The sequence below is a fragment of the Pipistrellus kuhlii genome, unplaced genomic scaffold (genome assembly GCF_014108245.1).
Source record: "Pipistrellus kuhlii isolate mPipKuh1 unplaced genomic scaffold, mPipKuh1.p scaffold_m20_p_4, whole genome shotgun sequence".
Lineage (NCBI taxonomy): Eukaryota > Metazoa > Chordata > Mammalia > Chiroptera > Vespertilionidae > Pipistrellus > Pipistrellus kuhlii.
In genome coordinates, this window is record NW_023425540.1 from 33667665 (window position 1) to 33684173 (window position 16509).

Here is a 16509-nt window from a genome sequence, read left to right on the forward strand (position 1 = left end):
AAGTCAGCTCAGCTGGTAAGATTTTGGGAGACCACTGGGGCCTTGTTTTAGTTTACCCTGAATGACTTCAGGGCTTTGGTTACAAACTCAGCTGAATGGAGACCCGTAGGCCTGTATTTCTCCTTGAAGACCCTAGCTCAGGGAAGATAAATTCTAACCAGAGAAGGATGCTCTCTCTGCCTCCTCCATACAAACCACATGGCACCACAGTCAACTAGGCAGGGGCTCCCCCAGGGCAGCACAGACCCTGCTGGACGCAGCTTCTGTTCCCCCAGAGCCACCTGCACACGAAGCAGGTCTCCCAGTTGAGGGAGAAGACTCGGGGAAAGGAAACCACTGCTTTAGCAGCAAGAAACCAAGGGAGTTCTCCAGAAAAAGGCTCTGATTAATGTATCTCGGGCACAGTGCTGGTCTCCCGTAGATAAAGCCCGATGACACACTCCTGCTGGCACCCTGAATGAAGTTTCCAGAAACAGAATTTTAGAAATTCTAGGAAACAAAGAAGCAAGAGCACAAAGACCTGCTGCTTCCTTCCTCCTTCCCGCCTTCTTCTCCGAACAGTCCCCATTATTTATTTCCAGGCCCATCTCAGACCCTAGAGGGCTGGCTGGGAAAGCACTTGATTGCTAGTCTCCTCATTCTCCCCACTGGCAGGGGAGGGAGGACATCAGGGCTCAGGGGAGGGGAGCCGCTGCCCAGGGTTGCACAGCCCCTCCTGGCACAGGTGGGGACCCAGGCTGGGGTCCATGCAGCCGGCCCTCCCCAGGCCAGGGCCCCGCGTACCTTGTGGGTGAGCGAGTGCTGCTTGAGGTGGTGCGGCTGCACGAACTCCATGCCACACTCGGAGCAGATGTAGGGCCGGATGTCCTTGTGCTTCATCATGTGGTTCTGCAGCTGGCTCGGGTACTGGAAGGTCTTGTCGCACTCGGAGCAGTTGTACTGGACGGGCCCGCGGTGTGCGGTGAGGTGGCGCTTGAGCTGAGCCAGCGTGGGGAAGTCGAGGCCGCACTCCACGCAGATGTTCTCGCGCCCGCTGGCGTGCTTGGCCTCGTGCGCCTTGAGCTCGCTGGGGTAGGCGAAGCCGCGGCCGCACACGCGGCAGTTGTGCGGCTTCACCTCGCTGTGCTGCATCATGTGGCGCTTGAGGTGGCTGGTCTGCGTGAAGGCCTTGTGGCACACCTGGCACTTGTGCGGCCGCGTGCCCTGGTGCGTGAGCATGTGCGTGTGCAGGTGGCTGAGCTGCTTGAAGAGCTTGCCGCAGCGGGCGCACGCGTGCGGCTTGATGCCGCTGTGGCCCAGGATGTGGGTGACCAGGTTGTACTTGGACGTGTAGGACTTGTCGCAGGTCGGGCACTGCCAGCGCTTCTGCGCGCCGCCCACGTCCACGCAGTAGCTGTCGTCGATCTGCACGTTCACGTCCATGCGCTCCACCTTCTGCTTGGCCTCCTCGCCGCCCTCGGGGGGCTCCGCCTTACGGGGGGGCGGCAGCAGCTGGGAGTCGGGGGGCTGCTTGGGCAGGAAGGGGTGCCGGCCGAAGGGGAACGGGGCGGCCGCGGGCACGAAGAAGGGGAGCATGAGCCCCGGGGGCACCTTGGGGTAGAAGGGGTAGGGCGCGGGCAGGAAGGGCGCGGGCGCGGGCGCGGGCTGCGGCCACATGGCGCTGGGCTTCACCGGCTCCTGCTTGACGCGCTTGCCGCCCCCCAGCTGCTCCAGGCCGCGGTAGAACTGGAAGCCCACGTTGCACAGGTCGATCATCTGCGAGTCGTATTTGGGGGCCCGCGGGGGCTGCGGGAATAGCAGGGGGAAGCTGGGGTGGCCCCGCAGTTTGCTGTCCTCGGCGTGGAGGGCTTCCTCCGAGGGGTGGGCGTAGGGCATCTTGGTGGGCACGCTCTTCCGTTTCCGGGACCCTCCTCCTTCAAAGACCCCTGGGTAGCAGCCATCCAGGTCTCCGGGAGGAGGCTCGTACCGGAACTGGGAGAAAGGGCCCCTGAGAGCATCTGGGAAGGGGTGGTGCCTTTGGGGAGCCTTCCCTCGGGAACCCACTGGCTGCAGGCAGTGGGGGAAAGAGGAGGCCCTCTTCACTCCCAGGTTGAAAGGCACATCCTCATCTTTGATCATCTTCAGTTCCTTCTGCATCCTTGGCAATGTTCCTTTAACGATACAGAAAGCTATTGTTTAAAAAAGAACCTTTTCCCCCATGAAGGGTTTTGGCTAGGTGTCAGTACTAGTTTATGAAGAGTAATACCTGCTTAATACTGACCCTCATTTGTCCTAGGGCTGTTCAAAATATCACTGCCCCCCCCCCCCCCTTTCCCAAGCTCCTTGCAAACCTGGTCACAAAGGTGGAGAACACTGGCCTGCTGGAGGGGAACCCTAGGGCTCCAGGCCAACCATTGGACTAAACTAAATGTTACCGTGTAGTTGGAAGCTGTGAGGATTAGGCAGTTGTGGCATATTGTGTGCAAAGAGGTAAAGGGTAGTATATTATAGGACAGTGGTTGGCAAACTCATTAGTCAACAGAGCTGCGGTTTGCCGACCACTGCTCTAAGGGAACCACTGTCTCTCTCTGTCTGGGGATCTTTGCTGCTGAGGATGGGGATATTCAAGGCCACATGGGAAAGGAGACTTGAATGATTAACTCAGATCTCAGATGTTCTGAGTATCCAGCCTGAGCCAGGTGAGCTGCTGGGATGTATGGAGGGAATGAGATCAGTGTGATTAAGAAAAGCATATAACCCAGTGTTACAAAGTCATCTTAGCATGTGTGCATTCATTTCCAACACCTGAAACATCAGGTGGAAAATTCCAGGGCTGAGAGCCTATAAAACTGCACTTGCATTTCTCCCTTCACACAGGTATCAGAGTAAAAAACACCCTTTGGTGACTCCTGCAGTCCCTGACATTTCTCTGCTGAGTCCGTTACTGTGGCCTGGTTGACTGCATCATGTGCGTCTAAGGACAGGCCGTCTAACCAGGGGCCATGCTCTTTCACCTGTCTCCTTGCCATTTTTCTATCCTCCTCACATGGACACTGGTGGAGTGATCTAAGTGGCTGATTCCACAATTCCATTGAGAGCCATTTCTACCTAACTTAAGTGTTACTAGGATTGGTTGTTTTTTGCTCAGAGCCAGTCTAAGGTCTGGCCTCGGGTCACTGGAGACAGGGCTGGGATAGGGTCCTGGACTAACTCAGGGCTCTGGGCCTTGGGAATGGCTGCATGCTTAGTCTCTGTGTTTGTGTGAGTGGGAAGAGAGCCTGTACTGTCTACTTCCCATGGGTTTCGGGCTTAGTAATTAAGAAGGAGAGCTGGCATGTCCAAGGAGGCCCACTCCTGTGTCCCACCCTCCTGCTTTTTTCTAAAAGTATTAGCTAAATGCTAGGTCTTCTACCACCGCTGCCTGCAGCACCAGGCACTTGTAGGAAGTGATCAGCCTAGCAGGAGGATGAGATGGCGAGCTTTATGAGGCTGGGAGGCATGTGGGAAGGGCGGCAAAGTGAGGGGAGTGGTGCTTTCACTGTCCAAAGCACCAGGACAGAGTGGAGTGAGCAGGGGCTCCTGGTGGTTTTTCATGTTGACTGCATTGCTTCTTGGCTTGCAATTCAGTAAGTCCTGAGCCCTAAACTCACATAGAATTATGGAGGTTGTGGCCTGGCCCAAGAGTTTGTTGCATCAATAGGAATAATTGGCTTTTAAACTAGGCTAATGTGTCCTCTTGAAATGGAGGAGAAATGGCAGCTCCTTTCGCTGGAATTTCATTTTGGCCACCGTCTGTTTTATACCTTCTTTAGAGATAAGGTCTTATTTGCCAATGGGCTGCTCAGACCGGAGACAACAATTCCATGTTACAAGTGTCTATGGCAAACCACAGCAGAGCACAATGGCTCTGTCTGTTTTATTCTGACAGTTAAAAGAATCAGTTGGTTCTTACTTTATAATCCAGAGCTTGATCGGGAAATTAAGCTCTCCAATATGAATGTCAGAATACGGGCCAGAACTTATTGAATTTTTTTTTTTTGGGGGGGGGGCATTTTATTGCTACAAAGGTATTTGAAAATGCATGGCTAATGATGTCTAGTATCTTTATATTATGTTTTATATCTGATACTGGAAAGATACTTAATTGAAAAGTAATATTATCGCTAATTTTGAAACTGCAGATATTTTAGTGTATACACATTATTGTTACCTTTGTTTAATATTTTTTGTTTCTAGTTATGACATAGTCTACTAATAGACTCACCTTAATATATTAGGAGTGACATTTATAATATAATGTCATTTTCAAAAGCATACTGATTTTCAGTGTCTATATTTTTATTTTATCACCATTGATCTAGTTAAATCAAATAAACATTGTTGAGCAGAAGTATGTGTTTTTTAACATAAAAGGCAGAATTATGTTCCCCAAACCCTGAGACTTTACATAGGTACATTTTTATTTTAATATAGTAAAAAATTTTCTGACTTATGCATATACACACCCAAAATAGTAGTTATTAACTGAGGAGGTTAAAAAGGCACTGGGATTCATCCATGGACATTTTCTCAGGACTTTAAAAACAGCAGTTCCTTTCTGCATAAAGATTTTAAGGAACACTGCTAATCCTTACGGAGGCCAAGGAGGGCTAGTCCGTTCCCTCTGCCTTCTTTTTTTTTAAATATTTTTTATTGATTTCAAAGATGAGAGAGAAAGAGGGGGAGAAACATCAGTGATGACTCATATCATCTGTTTCCCAAGCTGAAGCTCTTTTCACCATGAACTGACATCTTGGCTTTGCAAGTTCAAAACCAAGGCTTTTCCCGTTTCCCCGGAGTTGGTCTTATCACAGCAGTGAATGTGCACCACACTCAAAGAGAACCACACTCAGTGTGTAAGGTCAGCATGAGTTTCTCCATTCAGTGTGGAGATCAACCTTCTAGGTAAAGAATACCTCTCATCCCTTCTCTGTGGTTCTCTTTCTTATGGAGATATATCTGGCCTTCATCAATAACAGGTAGCTTTGGTGAGTGGGGACAAAGGGATGGGGTGGTCTGGTCTTGTGGGCTATTTTATGGGAAGTGGAAGAATTGCCCCTACTGTAATATTAAAGGGCACCTTCGAGGCACAGGAGGCCCTATTGGTCAAACCCAAAGTCTCAGACATGGGACAGTGCTGGCTCAACACTGGCTTTTGCAATTCCTGCTAGACCATGGGGACAGGGTCTGTTTTATTCACTGCTGTCCTCAGCATGGTGCCTGGCACATAGGATAAATGCTCAGTAAACTGCTCTGGGAAGAGCTAAGTTCCATATGGAACTTTAAAATGTGTAATTTTATCTTACATTTTTTTTTTTTTAGATTGCAGATGACTTTAGGGGGATAGCCCTAATTAGATCATGAGCGCACTCACAAATTCTCAGGTAGTCATTATGGGAAGACCTAAATTTACACACTTTGTATGTGCTGCTGCTTACCCTCCTCAGTTCCTAAGGGCATCATTCTTTGAAAGGACCCTCAAATTTAGGGTAAGCCCAAGTTTCTGGCTTCACTAATGCTAAGGAGCCATCCTTAAAGTGCGACAAGTTTCTGTAAGCCACTCATAAAACAGATGCCCAGAAAGTCCAATGGGCAGTGAGAAGTAGAAAGACCCCTGGATTGAGAATGTGAAACATAAATCAAAAGTGGGTAGTCACCCTGTACCCTTCACCCTTTGTGACATTAGTAGCAGTTTACCCTTTGCACTAATGTGGGGGTGGGGAGGGAGAGGCCTCAGAATAATCAGACATTTTTATTGCCATTGTCAGGGAATGTTCTAAATTCCTGACTTTCTTCCATGTACACTCAATCACCAAGCCCAGTAGGCTCTACATTGGGAAGAAATCATTGGAGAAGGAAAATATTGGGTTGGTCTGTGTTAGAGAAATCTAGGGCTCAGCACATCTTCTTTAACATGGGAGTTAGTTACAAGGAATGGAGAATGAGTGGATTTTAAAAGCAAAAACAAAATCTTCTCTTTGAACCAAAGCAACCAATTAAAAATGCAAGGCCTAACCAATATGAAACTACATTTGGGGGAAAAAATGCTTCTAATAATGCCCTTTAATTGGGAATTCACCTACTACACCAAAATATAAATATTCCCCAGATAAAATTACTGGTATTTTGTGGTTCTCATTTGAATTGAAGGTCATTCCAGTAAATGCTAGAAGAGTCACGTGAGTCAGCATGACAGGGGCAGACCTATTTACCTCCTTTCTGTTCATCCTGAAATTCACACAATGTTCTCTCACATTCCTTCTTCCTTGACTATTTCCAGTGTTTCATTGGAAAGTGTTACAGTGAGAGAGAATGGCACTTTAATCATGTGGTCTACTCTCAAGAAAAATAGAAGCAGGAGGAGATAAAAGTGGAAGAAAAGTTTAAGAATGGGAAACAGTGCTAAGAGAAGCCAAGGGTGGGGAGTTGTGGGAGGATAAGAAGAAGACAGATGGGAAATACATGGATGGCTGCCAACCTCTCTGCTCAGACAGAGGAATCCTGTTATAAGACTCCTCTGATGTGGGATTTTATTAGACCACCTGGTTATTTCTGAATTTGTGATAACAGGAGACTTTGCGTCTTAGAATTAAATTTCTAATGATTCAACATAATTATCTTAATATATATCTAACTGTGCTGCTGAGTTCTTCAGCTGCAGGTATTTGGCAAATAATCATTCAGTCTTGTATTCTTGCAGTTGGCAGGACTATAGGGTCTCTATGAGTGTCTGGAAGATAGAGCAATAAGTTCTCAAAGAAAAGAAAGGTCTGCCTTGTCACTCCCTGGGTTAGTGGTAGAGCCAAGTAGAGGTGACCATACCTCAGGGCCCTTCAGGATACACTTGTGGCCACCATTTAATTTATAAACCCAAATTCCTCCTATTTTTATTATAAAAATAATTTGTCAACCTATGGCATAGACTGAGTCCCCTAGGTGGTCAGAAATATTAACAAGATCTGTTCATATGTGAAATAATTCATTGAACTCACATAACATATTTTTTTAAGTTCCTAAATACCATAAAGACATATTAGAGTTGAAATGACATTTAGTTTTCCATTGTTTAAACTGTCCATGATGAGGATGCATATGTACCATTTATATATACATACTTTTAAAGAGCCTTTATTAAAACAACAGCAATAAATTCAGTTACTAACTTGCATAGGTTAAATGGATGCATGCTTTACTTAGGAAAGTCCTTAATGCCTAGACCTAGTTTCTGGAAAGCAGGAGTGGATATAATTACTTGTGCACTGGAGCAGCTTCTAGTGTGTTGGGGTTATCTCTGTCCTCGTGACTCATTTAAAGGAAGGAAATGAATTGGTGATATGACTTAGCAGTTCTCTTTCCCAATCCTCAGAGCTAATATAGTTCTTGTGGATAGAGTTCCAATTGGAATGTTAAAGTTTTTCTCCTACTTTATTTGGGGGAAATGTCTTTAGAATATATGTCAATGTTTTGTGTTTTGTTGTAAGTTCACAGATCAAGTAAACTTGATATACCCATTGCTAGCTAAGCAGATATTCATACACATATTAGAAAACCCCATTTTATCCATCTCTGGAAATGACAGCATATTTGTCTGGTGGGTTTCATAACTGGTAGATAATGCCAGAAAATATAATCCTCTGCAAACAAAAATGTTAGAACACATAATAGAGGTTAGCCATCTGTGGAAGGAATCTATTTTGAAAGTGTAACTCAAGGAAGTATTTCTTTGGGGGCAGAGGGGAGGAGTAAAGAACTGTTTCATATTTTGATTGTGGTGGTAGTTACACAACTCTCTATTTGTCAAAGCTCCTAAAATTCAAAGGGTGAATTTTACTGTATGTGTATTAAAAATAAATTTAAAATATAAAGGAAACATACAAAAATGCTACTTTGCACATTATTATGAAAAGAGTAACAGAGGATATTTGGGAAATATCCAACGACAGTTAAGGCAACCAGACTCCACTCTCTAATCAGTTCACATCTATGGAATACATCCAATAATATGCATATAGCCTATAAAGAGAGGAACTGGGGTATATGAATTGATAACAAAAGAAGAAACTTTAGATGGCAGAAAACAGCTTTGGTTTTTTGTTTTGTTTTGTTTTTTTGTATAAATTCTATTCAACAAGAATATCATGAGGATTGGGATGGTGCATTAAGTTATCCTTCAAGGTCTTCTAATCTTTGGTCCTGATTGCGTTCAGTAAACAGTCTCCTATAATTGGCCCAATGTTCTTTGATGTGTAAAGGAGTGAACAAGATCATTCTGGTCCTTGGAATATATACTCCTACGCATCGTAAATCAATAGATTGACATTCAAGTTGACAGAACACTCTTGGAATTATTTTTCCTAAGCCCAAATAATTGAGTGCTCTTACAAAATGAAACTCATGAATCTCCAAACCCACAAGCCAAATTCTGAGTTATGGCAGAGTTCACTGCACCAGGCACTGCCTTCCCATGAAGTCTACCTGAGCAGCTAACTGCCTTCTTTCTTTAATACTTTTCATTAGGAATATCAACCAGACCGTCCCAAGAGTCTACAGGGCAGGAGTGGAGAGAACCTCATCTACTGGAGGCTTTATGGAGACCTAGAGGTGAAACCTTCCTTTCCACCAGAGCTGGAAGAAAATTCCTCACTTCCCTGAAGTCTACCACATTTGTTTGATGTTCCACTCATTGATAGGGTCCCTTGCTGTTCATCGCCTTTCCTTGTGAGTGTGTATCATATATTTCTAACAGTATCTGGTTAGAACATCAGACACTTGCCTGGTACCTTATATGTTCTTGGAATCTAATAATTACTTGGGAATTTATTTGACAAATATTAATTTTCTAGCTTGCTCTTGCTCCCTGATCCTAAGCAGAATTTTGGTATTACTGTGGGAAAAGCAATAACTGGTTGACTTAGACTTTTCCAATCCACTTCAAGTAAACTTTATATCAATAAACTGCCAAGAACATCTCCAGTGAGGAAGACAGTTTAGCTAGATTAAGGCATAGCAATGAGTACGGGAGTGCTCTTCAGAAAGCATGCCCCATGCCCACCCCTTTGCTTCATCCTGGCTCAGGATCCTTGCCTAGTGCATGCCATATTCCTTTGACATGAGAGGTAGAATGTCTTATTACACTGACATAATATGAATATATATGGGAGGTATTCTGGGGATCAGATGCCACTAATTATCTGAGAAAGTGTGTCACCATAGAGTAAAACAGGCCCACATTATAGCAAACACCACGATTTCTCTCACTCAACAACTGCAAGTTCTCAAATAACTCTCCAGGCAATGTCCACTGACTTTGAGGAAATGCCCACCCTAATGAACAGATGGGTCTATAATCTCACCTTTTTTTTTTAATGTAGATAGAATTCCTGCTCTATTTCTGCCTTCTGATGAGTGATCGCTCTTCATCTTGGATATTTTTTCTCCCTTGCACTTTATAGTTCAAGATCTTGATTGACCTACCTATCGATAATGATGACTTTTTTCCCTATTGACTCTGTTCACTAAAATAATTTTTGGAAAATATATATACTTATACAATATATGTACTTAGCTCCTCATGTACATGGGCACATATCCTTTTTCTGGAAAAACACACACACTCAAGAATCTGGTAATATTGGTTGCCTCTGGGCTGGAACACTGTCTGGCTGAGAGAGGAAGTCTGGGAGCCCACCAGCTGAGTTACCAATTTCATGGTCTATAGGAAGGTGTCCAGTTGCCTGGGTGGAAACTTGTAATTTTATACCTTTTAACTTAGACTTTTGTACACTGGCTGACTTAATGATTCAAATACTTGTGGGGTTTTTTTTGTTATTGTTGTTTTGTTTTGTTTTGTTTTTTGTTTTTGTTTTTAATCTATATTGGGTTTCAAACAAGAAATATTTAGACAAAATTAGTTTTGGGTTCTTTTCTTTTCTTTTTAAAAAAAATATATTTTATTGATATTTTACAGAGAGGAAGGGAGAGAGATAGAGAGCTAGAAACGTCAATGAGAGAAATATCGACCAGCTGCCTCTTGCACATCCCCTACCAGGGATGTGCCCGCAACCAACATGCCCTTGACCGGAATCGAACCCAGGACCTTTCAGTCCGCAGACCAATGCTCTACCACTGAGCCAAACCGGTTTTGGCTGGGTTCTTTTCTTTTTAATAATTCTCTTGAAGCATTTCTTTGGACTACTCGATATTTTGGCCAAAGGTTTTTGGTGCCCCTGGCAGAGTTCATCTAGCGTGTACATTGGGCATGCAGCCTTATGACCCAGGTTTATGTCACCAGGGAAATAAGTATAAGCACCTGAAATGATTCTGAGTAGAGAAACCTCTGCAAAGTCATTCACCTGGTGAACCACTTCAGGTGCCTCCTCTGTGCCAGAGATCAGAAAGACAATGCCTAATAAGCCATACATTGGCCTCAAGGAACTCACCAACTGGAAGAAGAAAGTGACAAGCAGGTGTGGGGAAAAAGTCATAAGAGCAGTACTAGAGGAATCTTGAATGGGTATGTTGATTTGCTGAATATGAAAGAACAAGAAGAATGACATTTCTTTCACATAAAATATTTTCTTTCAAGATATTATTTCCCCCCATTTTGTCATTAAAACCTAGGTTAGAACAACATAAAATAGATGAAGCAATAGCTGTGAAAGTGAGACAAGCAAGGGTAATGCCCCCCGCCCCCTACCAGTGTGTTCTGTAGAACAGAGGGAGACTTGGGTGACTTGACAACTGAGTAAACTGAATTAGGAATGCCAGGTGGGTGTAAGTAAAAAGTAAATTACTTTCAACCTTGAAAATTCAGACAATCATGAATCTGATCTGAAGATTCACAGTAATTACAAATTACAGAACAAACATGGCAAATACAACGATTCCAGTTTCTCTGTTCTCATCCCTGAGATTTTCCTTGGCTCCTTCCCCAGTGCTGACGAGGAACTCTGGGATGCTAAGAATAAGACTTTCGGATTTGACACCATATCCAGTCTTCCCCTGGGGTCATAAGGTAGTTGGGCTGTTTAAAGGTTTCTTTAAGACTAAAATAAAAGTCCAAACCTACTGTGATACTGCATGATCATAAAATGTCAAAGCACAAAGCCTAAACTTTTCTGTGTCTTAAATGCCGCGTACAATGACTGACAATTTCATTTTTAAGAATGAGTTTTCAAATTATAGTAATTTTTTAGTGTTCAAATGATTTTGTTCTTCAAACAATAGCTAGCAGATAGAACTCCTCCCTTTCTGCTTTCCTTCTAACAACTAGGCAGAATGGGTTTTTGTTTGTTTATGATTAGTCATCAAAAGGAACATAATTTGTTTTCAGATCTGGTCCATCTTGCTTTTAAACATAGATGTATTCTAGAGGCTATCCAATGTGTTGTGTTTCGAGAATGGTCTTGGAAAGCAATGCTCACATTCTCAAGAAGGAACACATTCATATTAGAACCCACTAACTTTGCACATAACCATCTCTTTTCTGTACCCCAGGTGCCTATTATAATTATAATCATTAAAATGTAATTATACTCTAGGATTCATTATTGCTTCAACATGTCTCTGATTCTTAGATTGTCTTTATCAACTTCTTTTTCTAGAATGTTCTCTTCCATTCACCCCAAATGTTAACGTTGTGCATAGAAAAACAAAAAAGGACCAACGAATCACTTTGCCAACAACTTCCACCTTGACCATTCATTCTTGAATGGTTTTTACAATATCTTGTTCATTGTTTCTTGGAAATAGCTATGAACTTCTCTCCTTCTTCCCATTCTCATATACAGATCACTCATTCAAGTGGCTACTACTTCACCCCTAGATTATTTTCACCAGTTCCCACCCACTCTTCCAGATCTTTCTTCTCCTTCCTTCCAAATTCCTCAAATACCAATGCCAAATCCACTTTCTAAAAATTCACAGCTTTTTCTAAGACAACTCTATTCAGGAACCTGCAATAATAGTGTGTAGAGATTGCTGCTGTACATAATGTTACTATTGCTAATTGCTGTTTCAATATTTGTTCTCCCTTCTTCCTTAAGAAACAGAACCCTGATTTATTTGTGGTGAGAATGTCCCAGCAAAAACACTAGCTTTCCCAGACATCCTTTCAGTTAGGAGTTGCACTTTGCCACAGTTCTGGCCAGTGAGATGCAAGCAGAAGACTGTTAGGGATTTCTGAGAAAGCTTTTGCATTCCTAATGCAGAAACCACCTGCTTATCCTTTCCTGTCTTTCTTCTTTCTGCTTGGAATGTGGATATGAGGCTGGAGGTGGCACCATCATATTGGGGCCGGGAAGCAACACAGCTACTGACAATGCCTCCCACAAGGTATGGTAGAAGGGAAAAGGGAATCTGTCAGCATGGAGCTACTGTTGATATTTTACAGAGAGGAAGGGAGAGAGGTAAACCCTAGGTACTGGTTATCTTGTTATTTAAGAAAATGAATCCTTTATTTAAGAATTTGATTAAGAAAATATATTCAGAGTTCTGGGGCTTGTAGCTAAACACAAAAATCCACCTGAAACACGAAGCAAATCAAGTGTAAACTCCTCGCTCTGACCTTCAAAGTCCCCTTCTCTCCGAAGTCTTCATAACCCCAAGCTTTCATTATTCAATTCATGTCTCTTTGCCTCTGTTTAGATTAGCCTACTTTTGGAATATTCTTTCCATTGATCCATCCCCATTCTTTTAAGATGAACTCAAATTCAGCTTCTTCCTGGAAGCCTTCCCTCCCCCTCCCCCTTCAGTCTTATGCCCGATTACCTCCCCTTTCTCTCAAATCCTATTGCATCATCTCACAGAACGCTGGTTAAATACAGTGTTTTCCCCTGCATTTCACTCTGGTTATTTCATGGTTAGGTTGTTTTTCCAACCAGCACATAAGCTCCCTTCACCATGAGATCCACCCTCTTCTATCTCCCATTTGCATCTTACATGATACTGATCACCATCAAGATACTCAGCACAGAGCTGTTGCCTGGTTGGGATTCGGTTAGTATGCACTGCTATTATTGCTTTTAAAAAACAGTTTGTCAGTGGCTTTAAGAGCACATGTGAATTTAGGCTGCATTTCCATCTGTTAAGTTAATATACTAGTAATCATTGGTTGGCAGTTCAGAATTAATTTTCCATGAGGAGAAACTCGCAGTAGCAAACATGATTGCTGTGGTTTCTTTGTCGCTATGAGTGTTATGTTGGATTCACGAGTTCATAGAGCATTTACTGGGATTGGAGATCAACGTCTAACCCATGAGATTTGAGGTTTCAGCATTAAGAGGTTATGAGATTAGGACTCCTTGGTGCCCACTGCTCCCTGTCTCAGAAAGGAACAAAGTCCAGTTAAAAGACTCGGCTTTGGCAAGGGGCCACACATCTGCTGCCAAGCTCCCGCAAGGAAGCCAGGCAGGGCAGCCGCGGAGGCAGGTCAGCCCCAAGCCTCCATGTAGGGCAGGTTTCTCCTTGGAAGACAAAGGAAGAAAGGAGAAGGAAGAGGAGAAAATGCCAATGAGGCTTAAACCGCTAAGGCTTTAATTAAAATGGAAGTAATCACAGGACTTTTGTTTAGACAGTTTTATGTTCTCCCAAAGGCACTTAACTGGACATCAACGAGGACATCAGTGCAGGGAATGGATATCCAAATTCATAAATGAAGGTTATGTAACTTCTTAATTTCCTTAAGGTATAACTACATTCATACCCTTGCTTTCTTCCTCTCTGTCTCAAATATAACTACATTCATACCCTTGCTTTCTTCCTCTCTGTCTCAAATATAAACACACATACATGCACACACACTCACAAGTGTTGCTATATTCTTTGTGTGTGTGTTATATAATTCCCATGGAATTGTAGACACTATGAGAAATAGTATAGAGGTTTCTCAAGAAATTGAAAATGGAACTACCATATGATCTGGTAATCCCACTTCTGGGTATATATCCAAAGGAAATGAAATCATTATCTCAAAGAGATATCTGTGCTCTCATGTTCATTACAGCATTATTCCATAGTAGCCAAGGTATAGAAACAATGTAAGTGTCTATTAATGGATGAATGGATAAAGAAAATATGATGGTGTGTGTGTGTGTGTGTGTGTGTGCGTGTGTAATATAATGGAATAATATAATGGAATATTATTTAGCCTTAAAAAAGAAGAAAATCCTGTTACTTGCAACAAGATGGATGGACTTCTAGGGCATTTTACTAAGTGAAACAAGCCAAACAGAGAAAGACAAATACTGCATGTATCACTTATATGTGGAATTTTCTCAAAAATCAAACTCATAGAAACAGAGAGTAGAGAAGTGGTACCAGCAGGGAGAGGGGAGATAGGAAGAGGGTTGATAGAAGGGTGCAAACTTAGTTTAAGATGAATAAGGTCTGAGGACCTAATGTATAACATGGTGACTATAGTTGATAACACTGCATTGTATAATTGAAATTTGCTAAGAGAAAGAAAAAAATGTTCTCACCAAAAATATGTGAAGTGATGGGTGGGGGCATATTTTCACAATGTATATGTGTATCAAAACATCATGTTTTACACTTTAAATATCTTATCATTTTATTTGTCAGTTATACCTCAATGAAGCTGAAAAAAATAGGGAATTATCTTCAAAGATATAGTCCCTCCAAATACCATAAATAGCACAAGTCTGCCTTATGGAATAATAATCCTTAATCTAGGCATTGCAATGATTTCCTTACTTGCTGTTTTAATCTCAGTGTGTGCTTTAAAAAAAAATTAATTAGCAAAACAACCAACAAAAAAAGAGAAAAGCATAAAATAATTGTTCCTTTTGGGTTTTCAATGGGACAGACCTCAGGGCAAATGCCCACAGGAACCATTGATAAATGTCTGAGTTACTTTGGGGGTCTCTCACTGGGCAGTCTTGAACATGACAGAAAGAGTGTCCAAGTTTATGAGCAACATTAATGAGGCCTGTGGGCCTTGAAGGCTTCCTCAAATCCTCAGGGACTCAGAAGTGACAGCCAGGCTGCCTCCACAGGGGGATCTCTGATGCCTTTATTGCCCATCACAAGCAAGGCTTATGGGGTGAGGAGAGAAGAGGCTCCTGCAAAGATGTATAAGATACAATACCTTTCCTCAGGGAGCTTGCTTCCTAATGAGCTAGAGAACACAAAATAACAGATTCTCTGAGTTAGAGAGGACCTAAAAAGTCTAAAAAGGTAAGCCATGCCATAACTCTCTTAACCTTCAGAGGCTTGGTTTCCAATTGACTGGGCTGATAATTCCCTTTGCAGTGGATTAAATGAGATCATGTATCTTGAAGAGTGCCTGTACACATTAAGTATAGTTCAATCTGCTTTTATTATTATCATTATGACAAGTTAGCAAATTGTGTTCAATAAATGATGCTGACAATAGGATATCACTTTAGAATGAGGTGGTCAATGAGGTCAAAGGGAAAGAGGATGGTGGCATTCTCAAATTAGAGCACTGAGGATAAGGCACACCATGTCAGGTGGCTTCTGGTTACAGTGGTTATCTGGGCTATCCAATCAGGGAGGGTCTCCCATGTTTCACCAGCCTATAGAAACTTGGTTTTAGGGAACAGTGATCAAAGAGCAGGCATCTGATCACAGCTGTTGCTAGATCTGAGTGCTAACAGAGTTCACGAGCAAAGAAGGCAAGTATGACTCTACAGAGAGAGATGGCCTGACCACTCTATCTGAAGTTATGCAATCTAAAGTTACAAATCTCCCCATCTTCTAGCCCTTTCTTTTACAGCCCCACGTTTTATTTTCCTGGTAGCACCGTCATAACATATCTTGGCCATTCGTTCATGTATTCTCTGTCTTGCCCTGCTAGACCATGAACTCTATGTGATCAGATAAGTACCTTGCCTGTGCTATTCCCTGTTGTACCCACCTAGAAGAATGACCCGAATATAGTAGGTCAGTGCATTAGAATCACTTGAGAAGTTTTAAACATATCACACTGCTCTGCTTTGACACACACACACACACACACACACACACACACACACACGTGATAAATTACATCAGGATCTCTGGGGATGGAGGCTTAGGAGTTGGTGTATTTTAAAAGCTCTGTAGGTGATTATCATGGCCACCCAAGGTTAAGAACTACTTTAGAAAGGTGCTCAGTAAAGCTTTGTTGAATGTAAATGACAGGATCTATGCACTAAGGGGGGCATGAGTGGGCACGAGGTGGGATAGAAGGGATTCTGATAAAAAAAAAAAAAAAAAAAAAAAGCCCTGTGACTTGCACTCACCCCTGCCTTACCCATCAGGCTACTAGTGATGAGTGTGGAGGTGAGAAGGTTCTCCTCTATGCCAAGGCTGAGTTGATGAGGCACAGCCCACAGAAATGGCTATTTTGGAGGCCAGCTAATCCACAAAGGGAAGGTTCCTGAACACGTCCTGCTGTACTCCAGTAGTGGTGAGGGTACCACTAGCATCATGTGCGTGCATATGAGTCTTAGACAGAGACCCTTCCCC

At 42.9% G+C, this 16509-nt stretch overlaps 1 protein-coding gene across 4 annotated transcripts in view; it reads right to left on the reverse strand.

Annotated features, from left to right (window-relative positions):
• Positions 1–16509, reverse strand: part of ZNF366 (zinc finger protein 366) — a 61414-nt gene that overhangs the window by 17295 nt on the left and 27610 nt on the right. For all 4 annotated transcript variants that reach the window (XM_045571583.1, XM_036410529.2, XM_036410532.2 and 1 more), the window contains one exon: positions 784–2150. In XM_045571583.1, the coding sequence (XP_045427539.1) occupies positions 784–2150 (1367 nt within the window). The remainder of the gene's footprint in view (positions 1–783; positions 2151–16509) is intronic.